The sequence below is a fragment of the Dreissena polymorpha genome, chromosome 11 (genome assembly GCF_020536995.1).
Source record: "Dreissena polymorpha isolate Duluth1 chromosome 11, UMN_Dpol_1.0, whole genome shotgun sequence".
NCBI classification, from domain to species: domain Eukaryota; kingdom Metazoa; phylum Mollusca; class Bivalvia; order Myida; family Dreissenidae; genus Dreissena; species Dreissena polymorpha.
In genome coordinates this window covers 28,956,514-28,980,580 of record NC_068365.1, presented here as the reverse complement: position 1 = coordinate 28,980,580, position 24,067 = coordinate 28,956,514, and the positions used below count along the sequence as shown (strand labels likewise).

The 24,067-nt window shown below is 37.2% G+C and overlaps 1 protein-coding gene across 3 annotated transcripts in view; it reads right to left on the bottom strand.

Moving 5' to 3' along the window:
* Positions 1–3,204: 3,204 nt before the first annotated feature.
* Positions 3,205–24,067, bottom strand: part of LOC127850808 (brefeldin A-inhibited guanine nucleotide-exchange protein 3-like) — a 58,727-nt gene continuing 37,864 nt past the window's right edge. For 2 of the 3 annotated variants that reach the window (XM_052384130.1, XM_052384131.1), the window contains exons 25-32: positions 23,499–23,615; positions 22,567–22,705; positions 21,396–21,570; positions 20,488–20,711; positions 19,840–20,085; positions 19,326–19,496; positions 18,118–18,236; positions 14,657–14,821 (exon numbers count right to left, since the gene is read on the bottom strand). In XM_052384130.1, the coding sequence (XP_052240090.1) occupies positions 14,795–14,821; positions 18,118–18,236; positions 19,326–19,496; positions 19,840–20,085; positions 20,488–20,711; positions 21,396–21,570; positions 22,567–22,705; positions 23,499–23,615 (1,218 nt within the window). In that variant the 3' untranslated portion in view covers positions 14,657–14,794. Of the gene's footprint in view, positions 4,101–4,814; positions 4,920–6,369; positions 6,582–8,536; positions 9,395–9,809; positions 9,929–13,574; positions 13,706–14,592; positions 14,822–18,117; positions 18,237–19,172; positions 19,193–19,325; positions 19,497–19,839; positions 20,086–20,487; positions 20,712–21,395; positions 21,571–22,566; positions 22,706–23,498; positions 23,616–24,067 lie in introns of those variants that run through there. The other variant, XM_052384132.1, reaches the window with a different exon arrangement.

Genomic DNA, 24,067 nt, shown 5'->3' with positions numbered 1-24,067 from the left:
GGCCTCTATAATGTTCAAAATACACATATTTAGGACGTACGACGAACAATAAAAAGGCGATATCAAACGCTCACCACAAGCACCTTGTGCTCAGGGGAACTAACAATCAGCCACAAGGAAGGCAGTTCAAACCAATGTGGAAATCGGACCACGGTTGTCTGAACATTAGAAAAGCAAAACATCCATTGAGTCAGAAAAATAACCACGAGCAGTCATAACATTCAACAAAAGTTTATTTGTTCTAATATATAACTATGAGATTTCCCACAAAGATCACCAGAACAGAATATTGCACTACCATAAATTGTAAAGAGAACTTGACACCACAACCATCTAGAGGGATACAGATACACTCAACAAATAGTATACAGCATGTATTATCATAATGTTCATTTTTTATTTTTCTCACAAATATGCCATTAGCATAAATGACTTTCCCCCTGTCCTCATGTATATCTGTCTAAGAACACGACTATGCATAGAGTACTAGTTCAAAACAAAGGACATTTCAATCTGAAATTCTTTTTTTTAAACATACTCGAGAGTGAAATTATTTCCATATGGAGATTTTAACGTTTATTGAGGGAATATATATTTAAAAAAAATACACAATGCCACTATATTAATACAAGTAAAGATTCAAACTTTAAATGTGTCAGAAAAACACGAAACCCCTTGCTATATTTCACTACACAAAAAGTGAACCATTAACACAGCATGTATGTACCATTCCTCTTTGTAATTATTGAACTTTCACCACTCAAAATGTTCAGCTCCATGACATACACATGCATGCCAAATATCAAGTTGCTATCTTCAATATTGCAAAAGTTATGACCAATACAGTTTCAGACGGACGGACAGACTGACTAACTGACAGTTCAACTGCTATATGCCACCCTACCGGGGGCATTAAAATAGATCATCTTGAAATGCTGAAACATTTGGCAAATGCAGTATAAAGAAATCAAACTGACAGCCAGACAGTCATCAGAACATCTTCTATCACTACACCCATATGCAACAAACTTATGAACCGTGCATGAAATGTCCCACACACGCATAAAGAAATACACACACGGACAGTGGTAAAACTTTATGCCTCATGGCGGGGGCATAATGACAATGGATGATAAAAAAGGAGGATATACTTGTATACTAACTAGATTGTAAATGATTCACACAAGATGCAATTATACTTGTTAGAACAAAATAATACAATATGAAATTTACTACACAGAAAATAAAAAGAGAAAAATAAATAACATATGCAAATATTTTACACCGGAAACTTTTGTTAACCAGCTTTTAATAGATCTAAGGATTTTGTTACATGACTTTAATATATATATATATGTATGAATATGTGGTATATTCCCAACATAATTATACTTATTTGCATTATACTGGATATATGTACTGTAACCATCTTAAAAGTCATTCATGGTAATACACATGTAAGAACAGGTTAGTGCTACTATAAAATATCAATGCACAATAAGAACTGGAAACATGACAAAATACCAGTCATTTGTTATTCTTCAAGATGATAATGGTGTACAGTTAGTATTAGTGTTTACAAATTGTATTATTATTGCAGCCTATAAATTGCTCTTGCTTAGTTTGACAGTTGTTTTAGAATTCTGAAGTTCACGCATACAAACGATACAAATTAAAATACTACAACTGTTTTAACTGCAAATATAATCAATTAAATGCTTCAATAACGATAGGTTGAACTACACTAAATCCATTTCCCATAGGTTCCACTATAAAACTACCAACTTTAAAAGCATGTTTCCTGTATTTCTTACAAAAGCCCTCTGCTACAATAAACGCACTGCAAACGTTCATCTTTCAAAGTAATCGCTATTGAATGCGTCAAAATGTTGCAGACACACATGGGATGCAGTAAATAATCACAAAAAGCATAGGTGCGATCGCTTTATCACTTTTAAAATTGAAGAGAAAAGTGATTCTTTAGAAATAAGAAGTACTTTCGAATGGACCACTGAGGGATACCAAAATTATTTAGCATATTAACTAATATACTTTAAGTATTTAAGTTGGCCTGCAATACTATACATATCTACACTACAACAACTTAACAACAAACAAGAAACTGTCGGAGACGGGTGATGCTCCCCAAAGTTTTTTTTTGTCACAATATTGCAATATATTCAGATAAAAGGAAATGCCTTGAGGGCACAGTAGTTGGGAGGACAAGAATTTTTTTATAGAAAATTTCAAAGGGCCATAACTCTGTGAAAAATCATCCGACCAGAACCTGCTGATAATATGCACATCTCCTCTTGGAAGTTAAGCTTTCCATAAAGTTTTATTGAATTCCGGTAATTAGTGGCTGAGAAATATCCCGGGCAAGAATTGCACTATATGTACATTTAATGGAAAATTTCAAAGGGCCATAACTCTGTGAAAAATCATCCAACCAGAACCCGCTGATAATATGCACATCTCCTCTTGGTAGTGAAGCTTCCCTTAAAGTTTCATTGAATTCCGGTCTTTAGTTGCTGAGAAATAGCCCGGACAAAAATTGTGCACGGGCGGACACACGGACAGACGAAGCGGCGACTTTATGCTCCCCCAAAAATAAATTTGGGGGGAGCATAATAAAACCATTTCATGCTTAAATAACAAGTAACTTGCAATAAGTATGACTCTCGAAAACAATATATAGCACTAAAAGTACTGTACCTTTAATACGCACCCCCTCCCCTACACAGACACAATCAAAACATAACGAGCTTCAGTAAATTGTTGACAGATCATTTAAGTTAGAGTATCAATAAACAAGGTTAATGCCATTGTATAATTACAGCACCGTCATAAAGTATCATTCTTATTATGAGGATGTGAAGATTTCAGCTTCATACGTACATAATGCACTTAACGAATAAAATAAAGCTGTAGTAAATTTATTTATATGTAAAGCGTTTAAAGTGAATGCAGAGACAGCAGATATTGGCATGTGGTATCTATTGAAATGCTTTAATAGGAGTAGACAGAACAGTTAATTTCAAAATACCAATTTATGTACCTTACGTTATGTTTCGTCAGTGCTTATCCAACTTGAACAAATATAATAGCCAGAAAACTCAACAAAAGTTTCAAATAACAATAAAAAATGTAATTTAACTAATTTGATCACATACTGAGTTTTCCTAGGTGACAGAAAGTCATGTTTCCTAGGTGACAGACAGTCATGGTCTGTTTTAAGCAAATAAATATAAATAGTACATAAATTACCAGGTATATATACATAAGCAAATTGTGCAATTTAAAAATAACAATTATGATACAACCTCCAGATATAGTTATGCATACATGTAAACATATAAAAGTACTGCTGAAGGAATCTTGACATAATTGTTCTTAAATACAATAGCTCTTTATTAACAACATGTAAACTAGTATATCATTAAAACTTAAACAGAAAATAGACATGTTTACATTTATATAAAATAACAGATCTATCTATCATTCATATCATTGTGTCCCAAATAAATTGCAAAGAAACTACAAATGTATTATGATTTTAACATAAACAACAGTTTCAAGTTTGCTTTATTTTCTTACTCATCCAACAAACTGACATCATTAGCAGACAGACAAGAACACCTTTTATAAGGATTTTATGCAACAAGCTGCTGTTTGTAAAACAGTAATGCCTTAAGTTTCAAAATATAATTGAAAAGTGAATTGTGGTGAAAAATGGATGAAAAGGGTTGGACATAGGTGGCAGAAACTTTAAGTGGGGCAATTTCCTATAAATCAGGCGTCATAAAACTTCATAAAGATAATACAATGTTCATCCACTGTGTCGAACTTCATGCGCTGGGAGTGGATGACGAGACAATGGACATATCCTCTGTCCCCAGCTCGTACAACTGACCAACCCGGTGCAGCCATTGTGCTAGCTCCTCCTTCAACCTCATGTCCTGGGCGTGGCAGACGAGATGATTGACAGCCGAGAACACGGTGGGGAGAAGGGAGGTAAATCTGTCGTTGGAGAGCTGCTGGAAGAGGCCCAGGATGGTGCACAGCAGCTCTGTCCAGGACTGCAGGTGGGCCTCACTGTCCTGGAGAATCAGGACAAACATAGGATGCAGGTGTGTAAAGTGTCAGTTTGGATATCTGATGCCTTGGTGGCATTGGAATGATGGGACCTAAATATGTACTGCTCTTACTTATTAGAGTGGACTAAATTAGTTCTGAGTTAATATTTAGATGATATTTCTTTCAAAACTAGTGCAGTTTGCACAGGCTTATAAGGGACCATACTTTCTACTTAAGAGGATTTTTTTGTTTAAAGGAAGTCTCTTTTAATAAAAATCCAGTCTAAGCAGACTTACAGGCTTTAATGATACCACACTTTACTCATATGCATTAAGCCCCATTTTTCCAGAGCGTGCTTTACATGTCTGTAATAGGTGTTTTATTATTGATTGGGTTTTAAAAGATTGGTCAATGATCAACATAAGGGAGTCGACTTTACAAATTGTATAATGATAGTTGACTCAATAAGTTTTTCAACAGGATAACTCAAAAAAGAATAAGTTTTCATTTATTCAATGGCCTAATAGTCCTCACAAGCTAATCTGGGGTGCCATTTTCTGCTTAAAGGTATATATCATTTCACAGAATTCTCTTTTCAGCAAATATCCAGTTTAGGGGAAAGTGTCATCTCTGATTAGCCTGTTCTAATTGCACAATCTTATCTGGGACAACACTTTACGCACATGCATTAATCGCCCTTTTCCCCCAAATTCAAGTGTGTGTGCAAGCAGACGCACCTTCATGATTGACGTCTGCTGTTGCTGCTCTATCACCTGCTCCACTGGGTCACAAGATGGCTGCTTCTTCTTGCACTTGTCAGCTTTCTTGTCTGATTTGCTCACCTGGATGCACAAAAAGCAACATTGATATTGCAGCAAAGGAATATACAATTTAACTTATAATCAGATCATTTAATAGATTTTTGAAAAAAATAATAGGATACTGACTTCAGGGCCCAGTATCATGAAATTTCTAAATTTTTCTGCTAAACTCAGATGATAAGATTTTCCACTCAGCTTAGTATTAAACAAGAGATGTGTTCGTCAGAAACACAATGCCCCCTATTGCGCCGCTTTGAGTTTGTTAAATATTTTTTTTACATTTGACCTTGAAGGATGACCTTGACCTTGAACTTCCACCACTCAAAATTTGCAGCTTCATGAGAACGCCACTTTGAATTTTTAAAAAAAATTTTGACCTTGAAGGATGACCTTGACCTTGAACTTCCACCAATCACAATGTGCAGCTTCATGAGAATTCTGCTTTGAATTTTTTTTTTGACATTTGACCTTGCAGGATGACCTTGACCTTGAACTTCCACCAGTCAAAATGTGCAGCTTCATGAGATACACATGCATGCCAAATATCAAGTTGCTATCTTCAATATTGAAAAAGTTATGGCCAATGTTGAAGTTTTCGGACGGTCAGACGCCATATATTTGACATTTGACCATGAAGGATGACCTTGATCTTCACCTTTCACCACTCAAAATGTACAGCTCCATGAGATACACATGCATGCCAAACATCAAGTTGCTATCTTCAATATTGAAAAAGTTATGGCCAATGTTAAAGTTTTCGGATAGACAGATGCCATATATTTGACATTTGACCTTGAAGGATGACCTTGACCTTCACCTTTCACCCCTCAAAATGTTCAGCTTCATGAGATACACATGCCAAATATCAAGTTGCTATCTTCAATAGTGAAAAATTCATGGCCAATGTTAAAGTTTTTGGAATTACGGCCAGACGCCATATATTAGACATTTGACCTTGAAGGATAACCTTGACCTTCACCTTACACCACTCAAAATGTGCAGTTCCATGAGATGAACACGCATGCCAAATATCAAGTTTCTATCTTCAATAATGCAAAAGTTATGACCAATGTTAAAGATTTTTCTCCGGACGGACGAACAGACTGACATACACACATACTGACATACACACATAATGACATACACACATACTGACTGACGGACAGTTCAACTGCTATATGCCACCCTACCGGGGGCATAAAAATGTCCCTTGGCTAATTTTTTTATCAAATAACAGCTTTAAGAATATGCACTTATTTATTCTCAAGCTCAGGATTGCATCACACTCAAAACTCAAACCCATCTGAGCACACCAAATCAAGCAAGATGATCAAACTTGTCTCAAAACCTGAGAAAAACCACAAAGTAGACTAGGAATATTGACCTAAATATGTTCCTAATACCAGGCCCTGGGTTATACATAAGCAAACTGATCCAAAACAATCCAGTTAAAACACAAATGTCAGTAAACCTTAGAAAACGTTGGCATAGCATTCTGGCTCTTCCTCTTTTTATACTCTGTCATCAGGTTTTTAATCAGCTTGTCTGTGACCAGGTTGTAAACACGACTCTCACTGTCCGTGCGCATTTCCCGCTTACTCTTGGTGGGCTCCTCTTCCAGGAAAGACAACTCTTGCAGCTTCTCAGTTTTCTCACCAAGGGAGACCACTTCTGTGAAGTCGTCTGAAACAAGGGCTGTTTGTAAAACATGCATACCCCCATATGGGCTGTCAGTTGTAGTGGCAGCCATTGTGTGAATACGTTTTTTGTCACTGTGACCTTGACCTTTGACCTAGTGAACTGAAAATCAATAGGGGTCATCTGCCAGTCATGATTAATGTACCTATGCAGTTTCATGATCTTAGGCATAAGCATTCTTGAGTTATCATCCGGAAACCATTTTACTGTTTCGAGTCACTGTGACCTTGACCTTTGACCTAGTGACCTGAAAATCAATAGGGGTCATCTGCCAGTCATGATCAATGTACCTATAAAGTTTCATAATCCTAGGCCTAAGCATTCTTGAGTTATTATCCGGAAACCATTTTACTATTGCGAGTCACTGTGACCTTGACCTTTGACCTAGTGACCTTAAAAATCAATAGGGGTCATCTGCCAGTCATGATCAATGTACCTATGAAGTTTCATGATCCTAGGCCTAAGCGTTCTTGAGTAATCATCCGGAAACCATCTGGTGGATGGACTGACCGACCGACATGTGCAAAACAATATACCCCCTCTTCTTCCAAGGGGGGCATAATAAATGGATGTAACAGTGCAGGAAAAATAAGGGATTCTAATGTTGCCAATGAGAGTACATAAGTAATTTAAGGTTTTAGGATAAAATGGAAGTTTGATATTCATGTACAAGGGATGAATAAATGACGTTTTGATGAACTAGATATGTGTTAGGTCGGAAATTTAGTGAACTTTAGGTGGGTATGGCATAAAATTACAAGAATACCGTAGACAATATTGTGTTGCATTTTTGAGACACACATAACATAGAGGATATTTGTTGGATCCCGTGGATTATCGATTTTAATTCACGAGTGATCACAGAAAATAATATTTTCACGAGTGGCGCCACGAGTGAAAATATATATTTTCTATGATCACGAGTGAATTAAAATCGATAATCCACCGAATCCAACCAATTTTCTTTTTATTTAATGCATTTTTCACAGTTTATATACATTGTTTAAGAGTTTAACTAAAGAATTTTGCTGGGATAATGACGTCATTTCGTCAAAAAATGACGTCATTTCACAGTAAACAATGAAAATTATCGATAATTCTCACTGATAATTTTCACTGTTTGAAACAGTGAAATTATCAGTTTTATTTCACTGATATTTCTCTATAAACCACCGGAAAGCATTAAATAAATGTATTTGTTTAACTCATTCATGTATTTTGAGCCATAAAGCACCAACCGTTTGAATGAAGTTCTCAAATTAAATTGTTAGTTAAATTGCTTGATTAGAAGAAATTGACTTGGGTTTCAGACATATTTATAGTTTTGGCTATGATGACCATTTTGTGCAGTGATGGAGAACCACACGAACATGTTTGGTAGATGACCCTTAACAGAAAATGTGTGAATACTATTAAGAAAATTGGCTAGGAACTTAGGGAAATATAAATGTATTCAACTTTAATGCCAATTCTTATTTTGAACTCAAGGAGCAATTTTGTGTAATGGCAGAACATTTGGAATAATTTTAGCAGAAGAAAAAACTAATGAACTCTTGTCTTAAATTATTTACAAAAAGAATAAAAAGGTTTTAGACATATTCGTATAGCAGCCATATTGTGAAGTGAAATGGAGCCAAACACATGTTGTACAGCAAACATTTGTATACATTTTCCTGCAGAGTGGCAATGAAATATAGAAAATATGATAGGAAAGCAAAACTTAAAAGCTAATTGTTAAGACAATCAAAACGCCAGCCGGGCCAACCAGTGTTGGATTGTCTTGATTATACATTGAGAATTGTTGTATAAAACTTATGGACACACGGATGGACAGACAAAAATACAGATATCCATGGCAATTCCAGTATGGCCCCTTTAACATGTTCTGAGGTGAATAAAAAACAACATATCTATATAATCTCTATAGTTAAAGGGTTCACCTTGCACTCCAGCAGCCTGGGTGACAGTTGACTGACCCTGCAGCCTGGCAGTGGTCTGTTCCAGTTTCTTGCTCAACGACCCCTGGTCTACCTTGACCTTTGATACCCTCACCTCCGGGAATTCGTCAGGCTGAGCTATGAGGAAGAAGAGTTGCTGATCAGCCATGGTGTCCACTATGCTAGTGCCAGCTTTGTCATATAGAATATCCATGTACGTCTGGCATAGATTGTCGCAAACAAGTTTCAGCTTGTTGACAAAGTATGATGAATTATTGGTGATTTTAAGCCCCTGTAGCATTCCAGCGGATGAACTATTTTCTGTTTTAGAAAACAAAGCACCAATTGATGTAGGAGTATTTGTTAAGGATTTGCTGGGAAATGTTTTTTCATTTTCACCAATGGAAGACTGTTCTGCTTTGTCCATGTTTTGCGCACTGTGAATTTTTGGTTCATTTTCATCGTTATATTGATCACCTTTCAGTTCACAATCATGTTCATTCTTGTCTACTTCATTTTGGTTTTCGATACTTTCAATATTTAATCCACTAGGCTTTTTTTCCTTTAAAACTTTTTCACTCTCTTCATTTTTCCCTTCATCAGTTTTGGCAAGAAGAGCTCTTACTGACTTTTTATCAAGATCTGGCAAATGAGAACATATTTTGATCAGCGTATGAATATAGAACACCATGGAGGCTCCTGCCTGCTTAAACAGGTTCACAGCTACGGCGGTATGGGCCACCTTCTGAACGAGGAATTTCAGACCTGGTCGACTGTCGAAGTCACAGGCCAGCTGGTACGACCGCATCAGACAATCCAGAAGCTTGATTACATGTCCAGCAGGTAACTGGGAAAGCATACCTGCACAATAGTGAAATAACAAACAAAACAGATTAGCTTTTTAACAGTCATTTTACATGGTACCAGTTTAAATTTGAAAAAATTATTACCCTTTGCATTATTCAAATTTTAGACAGTTACTGCCTTTAGCACCATTCAAGTTGGACACAGTTAATGCTGTAAGCACAATTCAAATATCAAATAGTTTTTTCCTTTGCATTATTCAAATTTAAAACCATCACTGAATCCTTATCAAAAACATCAATTTCTTGAAAAAATAAGTTTCTTATCGTGATACGTTTCTTCTGACATTTTATAAATTTGAATTGCAAATTAATGTGAGCTTTAATTTGATAATAATCATAATTTTTACTATTGTTTTATTTAAAAAAATGTCAATTTAACTTCAGGTTATGTTTTATAAAGTTCTACAAACCTGGCATATGGTTGTCTGATGTTGTGCTGGAATTATCTCCCTCTAGAAGAATGCAGCCAATAGTCTGAAGCAGCAGTTGATGTGAAAGAAGACCAACCACTATGTTTCTGAATGGAACCCTGAAATGTATGAGCTGTGCTCTTGAAAAACTGCACTTTACCCTTTCCCACTCAGGGGCAAATTGAAAATGGATATTTGCAAACAGCATAAAACCAGAACAGCCTGCGAGTCTCACAGGCTGTTCAGGATTTATGCTGTTTGCTGCTCATCAGTATATAAGGGTTGGAAATGTAAAAGAGGTCTTTAATTAAATTGAACTTTCTAAGGGATTACAAATGTGTCAAAAAATACGTTTTTAAGTGGCAAAAGGTTAATACATTTACGTTAAGTCTCAGATTATCCTGTGCAGTCTGCACAGGAAACAAGATATGTGGCTAGGCTGTGAATCAAACAGGATTTACAAACCAGCACTCTACAAACTGAGCTAGGAAGTTCACTGTAATTACAATAAGGAAAATGAAAAGAATCTGATAAAATCTTTATACACCTGTACTTATTTCAATTAAGCAAGGGTATATCTTAAATACATGTCACATAATTTTCTTTATATCATAGGGGATTAGTACTTCTAATTATATATTTGAGAATAGGCAGAAATTCATGCAGTGATGGTTACGAAGAATACGTATAGGCAGGAATCATTAAGGCACCCAATCTTAATAAGATATGAGTAGATTAAAGCAGATTTTGCCAAATATAAGATGAGCCTTGTTCAGGGAAAACCGGGCTTATTACATGTGCATAAAGTACTGTTGAAGATTAAACTACGCAGTATGCACAGATAAATCTTGAACTACACTCTCTGTGTAGACAGAATTTTTGTTTAAAGAGTTTTCCTTTTTACAATGTAATCCATAACAGTGGAAAGAGTTGCCCCTTATCAGCCTGTGTGGAATGCACAGGCTAATCTGGGACAATACTTAAGACGCATGTATTAGGCCTGGTTTTCCAAGATCAGGGCTCATAAATTAATGCCCCAAGACTATTAATAATCTTTGGCTTATTATCAGTCTTAAATCATTGAACTTATTCCAGTGCTCTAGCTAGGCCTCAATGGAAAGGTGTTCTGTCATGCTGTTACAACACCCCATCCTTCCTTAACTAGGCCCCGCCCTACCATCCCAAAGATCCACCTTTGCAGTCTATGATTTTTGCTATGCCATTTAAGTCTGTCCATGTCGCAATTCACAAGTTATAATAATGAATTGACATGTACTTAATAGCGTCAAGCTGTCAACTGTTTGTTAACAGAACTAGTTGAGTGACGATAAAGATGCACCTGATCCAGCTCCAGTCAGTTTAAATTCAGACCGTATATTTTCCTACTCATAAGGAGTTTGTTCAATTAACGTCACACACCCAAACATCATTATCATCATATGAGTCGCATTCTGACAAAACTAAGCATAATGCATGTGCGTAAAGTGTCGTCCCAGATTTGCCTGTGCAGTCCGCACAGGCTAATCAGGGACAACACTTTCCGCCTTTATTGAATTTTTGCTAAGAAGAGACTTTATTTAAACGAAAAATGTCATAAAGCGGAAAGTGTCGTCCCAGATTAGCCAGTGTGGACTGCACAGGCTAATCTGGGACGACACTTTACACACATGCATTAAGCCCTGTTTTCTCAGAACAAACCTTATATATTAAAATTGTGTCCAGTTACATGGGAAACTGATGATGGCAGCTGGGTGTATAGTCCTCACATAAATTGTGCATTTCATGGATTATAGTGTCAAAACTGTTATTTCAACACGCCAAGCGTTTAAAAAAAATCTTCATTGCTTTCATTACCCACACCTGTGAAATTTTGTTTTTGAATTTCGAAAAAATCATCATTAAACTTGTTTTCTGAACTTTAAGCTTCTAATTAAAGTGCGCATGTATTTAGTGCTGATCCTTGTCTCCAAAAAAAGCTTTCGGAAATTATGCTGCACGTCATTTTAACTGGCACGTCATCTGCATGACAGGCGTTGGTTTATTTATTTATTTTTTATAAAAACTTTGCAGGGCAGAAAACATTGAGATCTTTTAATTTGGGTTAAACGTTTCATGGTTCATTAAAAATAAAAACTCTGCAGATGATTTGGAACTGACTATTCTTCAAAATTCATTCAAATTAAACATGCTGTAACTTTATTTCTTTTGTAGATAAGTCATTATTGAAATAGTTATTATACTGTATACTAATTCAACAGAACATCCGGAAAACACTGGAATAATGAATATTATATGTATAACAAATGTTATATTGCTTGCTTGAAAGTGCCCTTTTGAAAAACTACCCATCCTTGGCCGTTTCAAATCCTAGCTTGAGCACTGAATTCAACAAATGGAATTTATCGCTCATTGCTACAAGCATTCTCATTGAAAAATATGGTGTTTTAAGTTGACACTAAGAGGCAAATTTAGAACTTTCAAAGTTGCAGGGCTAGGATCATGCTATCCCAACAAATAGTTTGTTTTGACTAAAACATCAGGGTGAATGTATGCGATGTTGCAAATACTGAAATCTAGTTTCGAAAATGCTAAATGTACAAGTTTTGCAATCAGAATTTATACGTTTAACCGTCTCCTACATATGCAAGCAGTCTGTTAACAATTAGACTAATTACTGGTGTTAAAATGAATGATACTCACTGATCAATTCTTAATCATAACTCTATGTATGTAAGACAAAGGGGTAAAATGAAACCGGGAACCCCTTATAGTCCCTATAGAAGAGATTGGTTTGAAAAATAACAAACCCCTGACACCTCGCTGCTGCAAACAAATTAAATAGCTCTAATAATTTAATAGAAAAATATGTAAGTAGAGGAAAGATTTAAATATCATACATTATACAGCACCCGGTGTTATAGTAAAGCCTGTTTGAACAGATCTACACCTTACCCAACTGGAACCATGTCAAAATGATACACTTGTCTGAAAATGTGTCAAACAAGTAGAACAAAAACAAATAGGAAACAAGGCAATGCCATGCAACACTGTTTTAAAAGTCTTGATTATTAATAATCAGTGGCAGAGATCTGGCTCAAAATAAAAAGAGGGGACGAACATATGGACAGCCAGTAGAATGGAAATGATTATTGGGAAACTTTGTTTCAGCCCCACACAAACACATATCTTTTAAAATTAACATTCAAATGGACATACAAAGCAGTGCCTATATTCTTCCCCCATTTTAGAGAGCATAATAACCAGGATTATAACTTCATTGAAAACTTGGTTAAAATAAAATATATATGCACATTGATGATAATTTTGCTCACAAAGTTTTCACTTCATGAAAAACCAACATAGCTTTGAATAGTGAGAGTTGGTATTTTTATAGACTGTATATATACGATCACAAATGATATGTTTCAAAGTATAATTTAACCACACTCAATACTTAATTTAAAAATATCACTGGTTATTTAATAAAAAATATATCAAACTTTATTTGTCTGTATGTTTCTGTGACAACATGGGCAACATTGACAATATCTTATAGATACTTGTCAATCAAGACTTTAGTTGACCAAATATAAGCTGATGTTTCATTTGTAAGCAAAAAAAAACAATTGCATACTTAAATCATTACATCTCAAATAATCACATACAATACACAACTAAAATGTAGATCAATCTATGATAGGTTTTCTATTGGTAAATTAATTTCACCACCCTTAGCAGCCATACGACTATTTTTCCAGCACGTACCTGGCTAGTATATGGTCTGGGTTGAGGCTGTTCTCATAGCCAGGTGGGTAGAGCAGGAACACATAGGACTTGTCCTCTGAGTCTTCTACACTGGGTAGCTCCACACTCACCTGGCTGTCCAATAGAAATACCTGCAACACATGGAACTAAATATCTGTGGTCGATTGTATAAATACAGATAGCCAATCCAGCAGATAACCTGATTCGAAAAAGATAATTGAAGTCAAATTACTTCGCTAAATCTTATCCAATACTAAACACAAACGTGCACCTGTTCGGATATTTTTTTATACAAAACCAAAAAAAATACCCTAAAAATGAAGAAACCCAAAAGTTTTCCACTGCATAATAGGTATCCAGATTTATACAATTGGCTACAGGTCATCATTCAGGTATTAGGTTAAATCACTCAGAAGTCAAACTTGGCACAGGTCAAACAGGTCAAGAGTAAAACTGGGAAAGTTAAATTAAAAGACAATTAACTTGTCATATTAAGTTAAACTGGTTAAAAGGATAATTGGCCAAGAGTCAAACCTGTCACACGTTAAACTGGTCCTTAGTCAACTTGTTTTAAGCCAAATTGGGCACATGTATAAGTACTAAGTAGGCACAAATTAAACTAGTCATAAGTAAACCTGGCCTTTAGTCAAACAAACAAGATAAACTTTCAAAACAAAGGGTATTAATATAAAAAATATCCATTACCGGTACTTATCAGATATCAGGTTCAATTGTATAGAAGTCAGTCCTCGTAAAAATATAACTGGTCAGACATTAGACTACTCATAAGCAAAACTAGCTCAATTTCAAACAATAACAAAATGAAACCTGCAGGAAAAACAAAACCAACTAGAAAAATTATTATGATCAGACATATGATTAAATTTGCGAAAAGTAAACAAAAACCATCAATCATTTCAACGTTGTTTGCTAAAATTGGAGGAACAGGCAATCATTGTGAAACATTACCGTAATCTTTTATGTGCTCATAAAATAAGGTCATACAAAAACAAATTACCTGCTGAGCCAAATGCCAAGTTCTGACAAATTCAGCGAGAGTGCAGTCTTTACGAGTGGCAACCTTTACTTGACCAATATCCCCGTAGAAATTCTCTGAATTCTCCTTGAAGAGAAGCATGAGCTGTTTCAGACTGTAGGTGGTCAAGTCTATGGCACACTCTATGCTGGAAATCACGATGGACCACATGCTCTCAGTGAAGTCATTGTGGCCACTCAGAAGTATATGCCTGAAACACAGGTAAGACCTAAATAGTTGAAGATTGGCATTCAGCACTTTATGACTGAAACACAGGTAAAACCTTAATACATGTAGTTGATTGTGGGCACTCGGAAATATATGTCTGAAAGGCAGGTAATATCTTAATAGTTGATTCTTGCCTGCATATGCCTGACACACAGGTAAAATCTCAATAGTTAATTGTAATTACTTCGGACAACCTCTTTGTAAGCAAAAATAATTATTTTCGTATGGGTTTTCGTCCATAAAAAATGTCTCCTAATTTTAGGATCATATATTTTACTGCGCTGTTCTATAGATTTCGGCCCTGTTTTAGCTTATCTTGTGCAACTTTGATCTTGGATTTTTACAACCGCATTAAAGTCATAAAATCTGGCAGATGCATGCCTTGGGGCAATGGATCGTTACATTCGCTTAGTTGAGTAAATATACATGCAAACCAGTAGAAAATAATGGATTCACCCAACAGCATTTGAAACAGTGTCGTACTGTTTTTACTTTTTGTTCTATATCATTTTAGTTCTATATCATTTTAGTTAGCAAGGCCGCGTAGTTGTTTATATTTTTTAAGCAGAAAAAGAAGAGTGAATCACATAAAAATTATTGTACATTGATTTATTGCATTTATTTTAATCTAACTTTAAATTTGAGACACCTTAATTGTTGTCTCTAAATTTTCTGACATCTGTAATTTTTTAAATAATTTTGGTATCCACATTTTCGGACATAAACAAAAAACGGAAACTTAAGAGTCATTACGGTATATGCGTTTCATGATGCTGATACCTTACAACTCAACAGTAGGAATCAAGGGCCATAGTTCTATTAGCACTGTTATGCTGTGAAACATTCATAGGTACCCAAGGCACAGACCTACATCCTTCAATACTTCATAAATGTGATAATGAACCCCAACTTGTCTAGCATGACCAGATCCTTCAATTGCATATGCACAGTAACAGTAACTTATATGAACAATAATGATCTAAGAAGTGCACATTACCATCCTACCTTATACATTAACAGCCCAGCCGTGATATGACCTCTGTAGGGCTGGCTACACACCATCCTACCTTACACATGAACAGCCCAGCATGGATATGACTTCAGTGGGGACTGGCTACACACCATCCTACCTTATACATGAACAGCCCAGTCTGGATATGACCTCTGTGGGACTGGCTACACACCATCCTACCTTATACATGAACAGCCAAGCCTGGATATGACCTCTGTGGGACTGGCTACACACCATCCTACCTTATACATGAACAGACTAGTCTGGATATGACCTCTGTGGGACTGGCTACACAGCATCCTACCTTATACACGAACAGACTAGTCTGGATATGACCTCTGTGGGACTGGCTACACAGCATCCTACCTTATACATAAACAGCTCAAGCTGGATATGACCTCTGTGGGACTGGCTACACACCATCCTACCTTATACATGAACAGCCCAGCCTGTATATGACCTCTGTGGGACTGGCTACACACCATCCTACCTTATACATGAACAGCCCAGCCTGGATATGACTTCTGTGGGACTGGCTACACACCATCCTATCTTATACATGAACAGCCCAGCCTGTATATGACCTCTGTGGGACTGGCTACACACCATCCTACCTTATACATAAACAGCCCAGCCTGTATATGACTTCTTTTGGACTGGCTACACGCCATCCTACATTATACATGAACAGCCCAGCCTGTATGACTTCTGTGAGACTGGCTACACACAATCCTACCTTATACATGAACAGCCCAGTCTGGATATGACCTCTGTGGGACTGGCTACACACCATCCTACCTTATACATGAACATCCCAGCCTGGATATGACTTCTGTGGGACTGGCTACACACCATCCTACAATATACATGAACAGCCCAGCCTGGATATGACTTCTGTGGGACTGGCTACACACCATCCTACAATTTACATGAACAGCCCAGTCTGGATATGACCTCTGTGGGACTGGCTACACACCATCCTACCTTATACATGAACAGCCCAGCCCGGATATGAGCACTGTGGGACTGGCTACACACCATCCTACAATATACATGAACAGCCCAGCCTGTATATGATTCTGTGGGACTGGCTACACACCATCCTACAATTTACATGAACAGCCCAGCCTGGATATGACTTCTGTGGGACTGGCCACACACCATCCTACCTTATACATGAACAGCCCAGTCTGGATATGACCTCTGTGGGACTGGCTACACACCATTCTACCTTATACATTAACAGCCCAGCCTGGATATGAGCACTGTGGGACTGGCTCAAACCATCCTACTTTCCACATAAACAGCCAAGCCTGGATATGACCTATGTGGGACTGGCTTAACACCATCCTACCTTACACATTAACAGCCAAGCCTGAATATGACCTCTGTGGGACTGGCTACACACCATCCTACCTTATACATGAACAGCCCAGCCTGGATATGACCTCTGTGAGACTGGCCACACACCATCCTACCTTATACATGAACAGCCCAGCCTGGATATTACTTCTGTGGGACTGGCTACACACCATCCTACCTTATACATGAACAGCCCAGCTTGGATATGACCTCTGTGAGACAGGCTACACACCATCCTACCTTATACATGAACAGCCCAGCCTGGATATGAACTCTGTGAGACTGGCTACACACCATCCTACCTTATACATGAACAGCCCAGCCTGGATATGACCTCTTTGGGACTGGCCATACATGAACAGCCCAGCCTGGATATGACCTCTGTGAGACTGGCTACACACCATCCTACCTTATACATGAACAGCCCAGCCTGGATATGACCTCTGTGAGACTGGCTACACACCATCTTACCTTATACATGAACAGCCCAGCCTGGATATGACCTCTGTGAGACTGGCTACACACCATCTTACCTTATACATGAACAGCCCAGCCTGGATATGACCTCTGTGACCCTGGCCACACACCATCCTACCTTATACATGAACAGCCCAGCCTGGATATGACCTCTGTGGGACTGGCTACACACCATCCTACCTTATACATGAACAACCCAGTCTGGATATGACCTCTGTGGGACTGGCTACACACCATCCTACCTTATACATGAACAGCCCAGCCTGGATATGACCTCTGTGGGACTGGCCACACACCATCCTACCTTATACATGAACAGCCAAGCCTGGATATGACCTCTGTGGGACTGGCCACACACCATCCTACCTTATACATGAACAGCCAAGCCTGGATATGACCTCTGTGGGACTGGCCACACACCATCTTACCTTATACATGAACAGCCCAGCCTGGATATGACCTCTGTGGGACTGGCCACACACTCTCTCAGCACGGTCAACAGCTGGCTCAGGACGTTCCTCTAACTGACCACTCAGATCTGCATGGTCTGGATACAACAAAAAAACGCATGCTTGAGAACCACCACTTATAAAAAGCCTACAATGTGATACGAAATGGCAATTTTACTGAGCCTTAAAACCCAACCTGTAACACAAACCCCCAGTTTTTTTCTTGCCATTATTGTATTTATTATTGTATTTTTATATCCCTACAATTATGCAAGTAGATGATAAAAAATTGTAGTCTTAGCCATTCAGAATTATAACACACAACTGTTAGATAAGCATGTTTACCCTTTATCACTTAGATACGTATTTTTACGCATTTGCAGTCCCTTAGAAAGTTAATTAAATTATTTAAACTAAAGGCCATTCTTAATAGATTCAAGTTTTAAAGGCTTCATTTCCAACCCTTAGATACTGATGTGAAGCAAACAGCATAAAACCTGAACAGCCTGCGAGTTACCCACAGGCTGTTCTGGTTTTATGCTGTTTGCACATAGCCATTTTCACTTTGCTTCCGAGTGGGAAAGGGTTAATTATAACAAGAAATGTGTTTGTCAAAAACACTATGTCCCCTTCTGCGCCGCTTTGAAGTTATATATTTGACCTTTGACCTTGAAGGATGACCTTGACCGTAAACTTTCAGCACTCAAAATGTGCAGCTCCATGACATACACATGCATGCAAAATATCAAGTTGCTATCTTGAATATTGCAAAAGTTATGGCAAATGTAAAAGTTTGACGCAAACACACAAACAAACAAACACACAAACAAACCAACAGACAGGGCAAAAACAATATGTCCCCCACTATAGTGGTGGGGGACATAAAAATTTCAAACTGCAAAAAATGTTTCGCAATTTAACCTTTGGAAATAAGCTTAGTTAAAGTTCCAATCATAGCTAAATCTTGACATGGTGTCACGCATATAGTGTCCAGTCAGCTATCCAAACTTCTTGGTTTAAATTCACATACTCACAGCTACCTCAATATCGACCCCTCCCCCCTCCCCTCAACACACACTACCCCCAAATGATTTACCCATAAAAAAAAACAAAGAGTAATTTAGCTAAGCCTTCCATTTTTGATGCAATCAAGCTGTAACAAACAGTTGTAAACCAGCAACGCTAACCCTTAAACTCATGTATGAGGTCCACTATGAGATCCGTGGTATGTCCACAGCACTGCTTGAAGTTTGTTGCACCGATCTCCCAATAGCCAAATTTCCTTGCGCCTGACCTCAGCCAGGATTGAATCATGGGAAACAGCAGGTGCTTGCTGCAGAACATCGCAAACTCTGGCCCTGACAAATTTAGAATAAGAAGAATTTTTTAAAACACTTTATTCATACCATTTAATAAAATAATTTAACTTGCTCGGAGCGTAATAATGCAATGATAATGTTCTCAAACCAAAACATTATTTCAAACATAATTTCACTTGTTTTGCACTTAGAAATAAAACAATTATGTTTAAAATCAAACATAATTTCAAACATGTTGACACATGTTTCACACCTAACAATGCAATAATAATGTTTTGAAACCAGTTTGATTTGCTTCTAAAAAATCAATTTTAAAAATAATATTTGAAGAGAAATATTAAGTCCACCCTGGAACTGCTCAACTGTCCTTTTTACTCCATACCTGGGACATGAGAAGCAGCCCGTAGCAACTCGAACAGCATTTCCATGGTTTTGGGTTGGAATTCCCGTGGGCAGGAGGATACGGCGCCAGACATTCCCTCAAGAAGTAGGAACCAGACATGCAGGATACCAGAGGGCTTGTCAAGGTCATCCAATCCTACAATCCTCTCTGGCACTAATCGGGCAGCCATCTTGGATTTGGTGGCCATCTTGGATGATTCAGTGGCCATCTTTGATGATTCAGAATCTAGGATAGAGCAATTATTTTTTTGGCTAATGATCTCTATAACTGTAAAATGAATTGGCACTTTTTTCTAATTGCGCATTTTTTCATTGTTCATTACATTTTTATCACAAAGAATAATAATACTAGCAACTCAGACAACATCAAACTACGATCTTCAAAATATATATACAGCTATTTTTCAAGCCAACTGTAATTGTATTAAGGCCTTTCCATAAAAGAAACATGTTGAGTAGTTTGAAATTAAGCCTTAAAATAAGCATAACAGATATTTTGTTACGAATAAAAGGCATCTATAAATAATGTTCACACAAACTTCACAAGCTGGTCTGGATTCATGATTGTCTATTCAAATTCAAATTACTTGGGAAAGATTTAATGCATTTTTACTTATGAACATCATACCAGATTTGGAGATAAGAATCCCAGAATCATTCGACAACAGACTAGCAGAATCCCCAGAGGGCAGCTCATCCACATTTTCAGTCCCAGATATTGGCGGAAGCATTTCAGAGCTTTCAGCAATGGCCTCATTCTCATGGTATGGTGTGAAGTGCTCAGAAAACGTCTTGAAGTTAATGTTTAGAATCACTGTGTCTATACAACGACTTAGAGCATCCACTTGAATTCTGAAAGCCAAAATGAAATATTATTTCTATGTATCAAAACCAAAATAAAATTATTATAATAAATTATTTACATCACAATCTACATAAAAAATATTTGTTTGATTAAAAATCATATATTTACTCAGAATTAAAAGACAAAATGCCCTACCCTCAAAGCTATACACATGTGACATATATTTGAAAACTGATCATAACCTGCAGACAATATGAATCTTGTTCTGGGATAACTGAGCATAATGCATGTGCACAGGCTAATCAGGGACAACACTTTCCGCCTAAATTGGATTTTTGCTAAGAGACTTCATTTAAACAAAAAATGCACAGGCTAATCTGGGACAACAATTTACGCACATGCATTATGCCCTGTTTTCTCACAACACAACCCATATATACTCCATTAACTGTGACAATATACCTTATTATAACACTGAGCCACTTTCTGGGGAAAAATGGGCTTAATTCATGTGCATAAAGTGTTCTCCCAGATTAGCCTCTGGTGTCTGCACAGGCTAATCAGGGACGATTACTGGGGCCTATACTAGCAAAATATTCCATGAAAGCTGAACCCATTGTTCCTGATTAGACTGTGCAGAGTGCACAGGCTTATCTGGGACAACACTTAAGGCATGTGCATTAAACACTGTCATCCTAAGGTGAGGCTGATATTTCATCCCCTTTGCTGACCTCTTGGCCCCATGGAACACTGGGCAGGCCGGCATGTTCAGCATGGACTGCAGGATCAGGGAGCACTGTCTCAGGTACTGCAGGGCGGGCAGGCACAGGTTCCCGCAGGAAGTGGACACAACCTGGTACTCGAGCTCCGAGTCACTGTCATCAGTGTCAGAGTCTGAGAACTCACCTGGGTAAGCACAAAGGATGTAATGAGCTAATGGGCAAGAATCATTAGACCTCATGAAAAACAAGTTGAAACTAGAAATGACATGATTGGAAGTTAGTTTAAATCTATTATTTTAGCTCAATTGCATAGGCAGCCTTAGGCTTATTTGAAATGATCTCGAGTCTGTTTCCTGGCACTAGAACCAGTACTTGGTGTCTATGGGGGAAATCTAAAGAATGCTCCCACAATGGGGATCGACCCCATTACCTCCCAATTGCTAGGCAGACACCACTGCAACTCTGTTGGAAGTTAAGGACAATATCTTTGCAAGAGTCATTAGAACTTTTGAATAATAATTTTCAATGAAATTTAAAATGTTGGCAATATGAGGACAATATTGTGTTTGTTTAAAGAAACATATAGACAGAGTACTCTTTGAAAACAAACAGTTATGTCTAAAAAAGAATGTGACCATGAGACAAATATTGTTATTAATATTAACAGGTGAACAAAATACTGGAACATAAAAGATAGTTCAATACAATCTGTACATAGTGAATTAATTAGAAGCAGGCTTTAAAACCAGGCATGTATTTTTTGCTATCAATGTGTGTTCATATTGTTACTTTTGTATTTTGATCTAATGGCATACACTAACAACAAACCTATATAAAACACAATTAGCAAAATGACAATTTTCCATTATTAATTATGTATTGAGCACATGATGTGTATTGCACATCTACATCTTATGGTGAAGACAAATTAATTTTATTTTTATTCATTTAAGAAATATGAAAGAATTTCGCTCCACAAACTTGCGCGAACTCAATAATATACCCCTTCCATTATTTCGTCAAGCAGTTAAGAAACAAGTGTTTATTGAGAAACTCTTTTGATTTCACTTGCTATAATACACTCATCTTAAATCTATATATAATGTTAGAGATGTTACATTTTCTCTTCATTGCTCAATAATATTAAAGTTTAATAACATAATTCATGAAGGTCATTTACCTGGTCCTCGGACATACTTGAGCAGACAGAGTATGCAGTCTACAGTGGCGCTGGCAAACACAACAATGTTGTCAGTATTCAGGTACACGTCAAACACATCCAAGACGGCCTCAATGTGCCGCTGACGTGCCTCATTGACCTACAAAACAATCATTATGCTTCAGGTAGCCCTATTTTTATTTTCTAAGCCTCACTGGATAAATTCATGTTTTCCCCACCCAGGCGCCAACCAGGTATTGTACACAACCAATAAACTTTTCTTGCTGACCTGCATTAAAGCAAAAACTACACCTCAAACAACAGATGTGTTTGTCAGAAACACAATGCCCTCTAATGCGCCACTTTTTCTCTTTTTTTTGACCTTTGACCTTGAAGGATGACCTTGACCTTTCACCACTCAAAATGTGCAGCTCCATGAGATACACATGCATGCCAAATATCAAGTTGCTATGTTCAATATTTTAAAAGTTATTGCAAAACTTTAATGTAAGGTTAAAGTTTTGGTGACAGAATGACGGAATGACAGACAGACAGACAGACAGGTCAAAAACAATATACCCCTGATCATTTGATCCGGGGGCATAAAAATAGGACTAAAGTTGAAAATCATAATTCTTATGGTTTTATGGTAGGTTCCAACAAGCAATACTAGTTTAGAGTTCCATATTGTTGGAGCGCATCCAATATTATCAAGAACGGCTTTTGAAGTTTGCACACAAATAGAAAAGAAAGTTTTTATTGGATAAAAAAGGGTACATGTATCATGTTAATTCAGAACGCCTAAAAGTTTCAGAGATGAGGCATTTTTCCATTGACCAAGTAAATAATTTATCTTCGCTATAAAACAGTTTTGAGAGACTGAATCAAAATTATTACAATACCAATAAACCTTTTTTTTCTATAAAAGTTTTACAAATCAAGTGAATTCCCACCTCTTCCACTGTGGTGTATTCTATCCTCACTGCGCGGAGAGCTCCAAACAAGGGCCGCCACCCTGACTTTACATCGGAAGCAGACGCCTCCACCAACTCACAGATTGAGCACACAATCTGAAGAAAAAAGACGTACTGGAATTCACTTTCTGTGCTCAGTTTGCCCAAAAACTGTGCTTCTGTTTAACAGACTACAGGACCATCAGGACCTAAGATGGCTCACCTAGATTATGTTAATAGAAATGCCCATATAATATAGATCTGATAGTAAATACTATGTATGGAACTTACATTTGAAAACTCAAATCTTTATTACTTTTTAAAAAGTGTATCCGTTTTCAGTAAACAAACATGTCCAGGGCCTGGCCACATTTGACCTTATAGGCATAATTGGAACAAGCGATGTGTTTGTGAAACACTATGTCCCCATATATATGACCTTTGACCTTGAAGGATGACCTTGACCTTTCAACACTCAAAATGTGCAGCTCCATGAGAAACACATGCATGCCAAATATCAAGTTGCTAGCTTCAATATTGCAAAAGTGTACATTTAATGAGCGATTTTG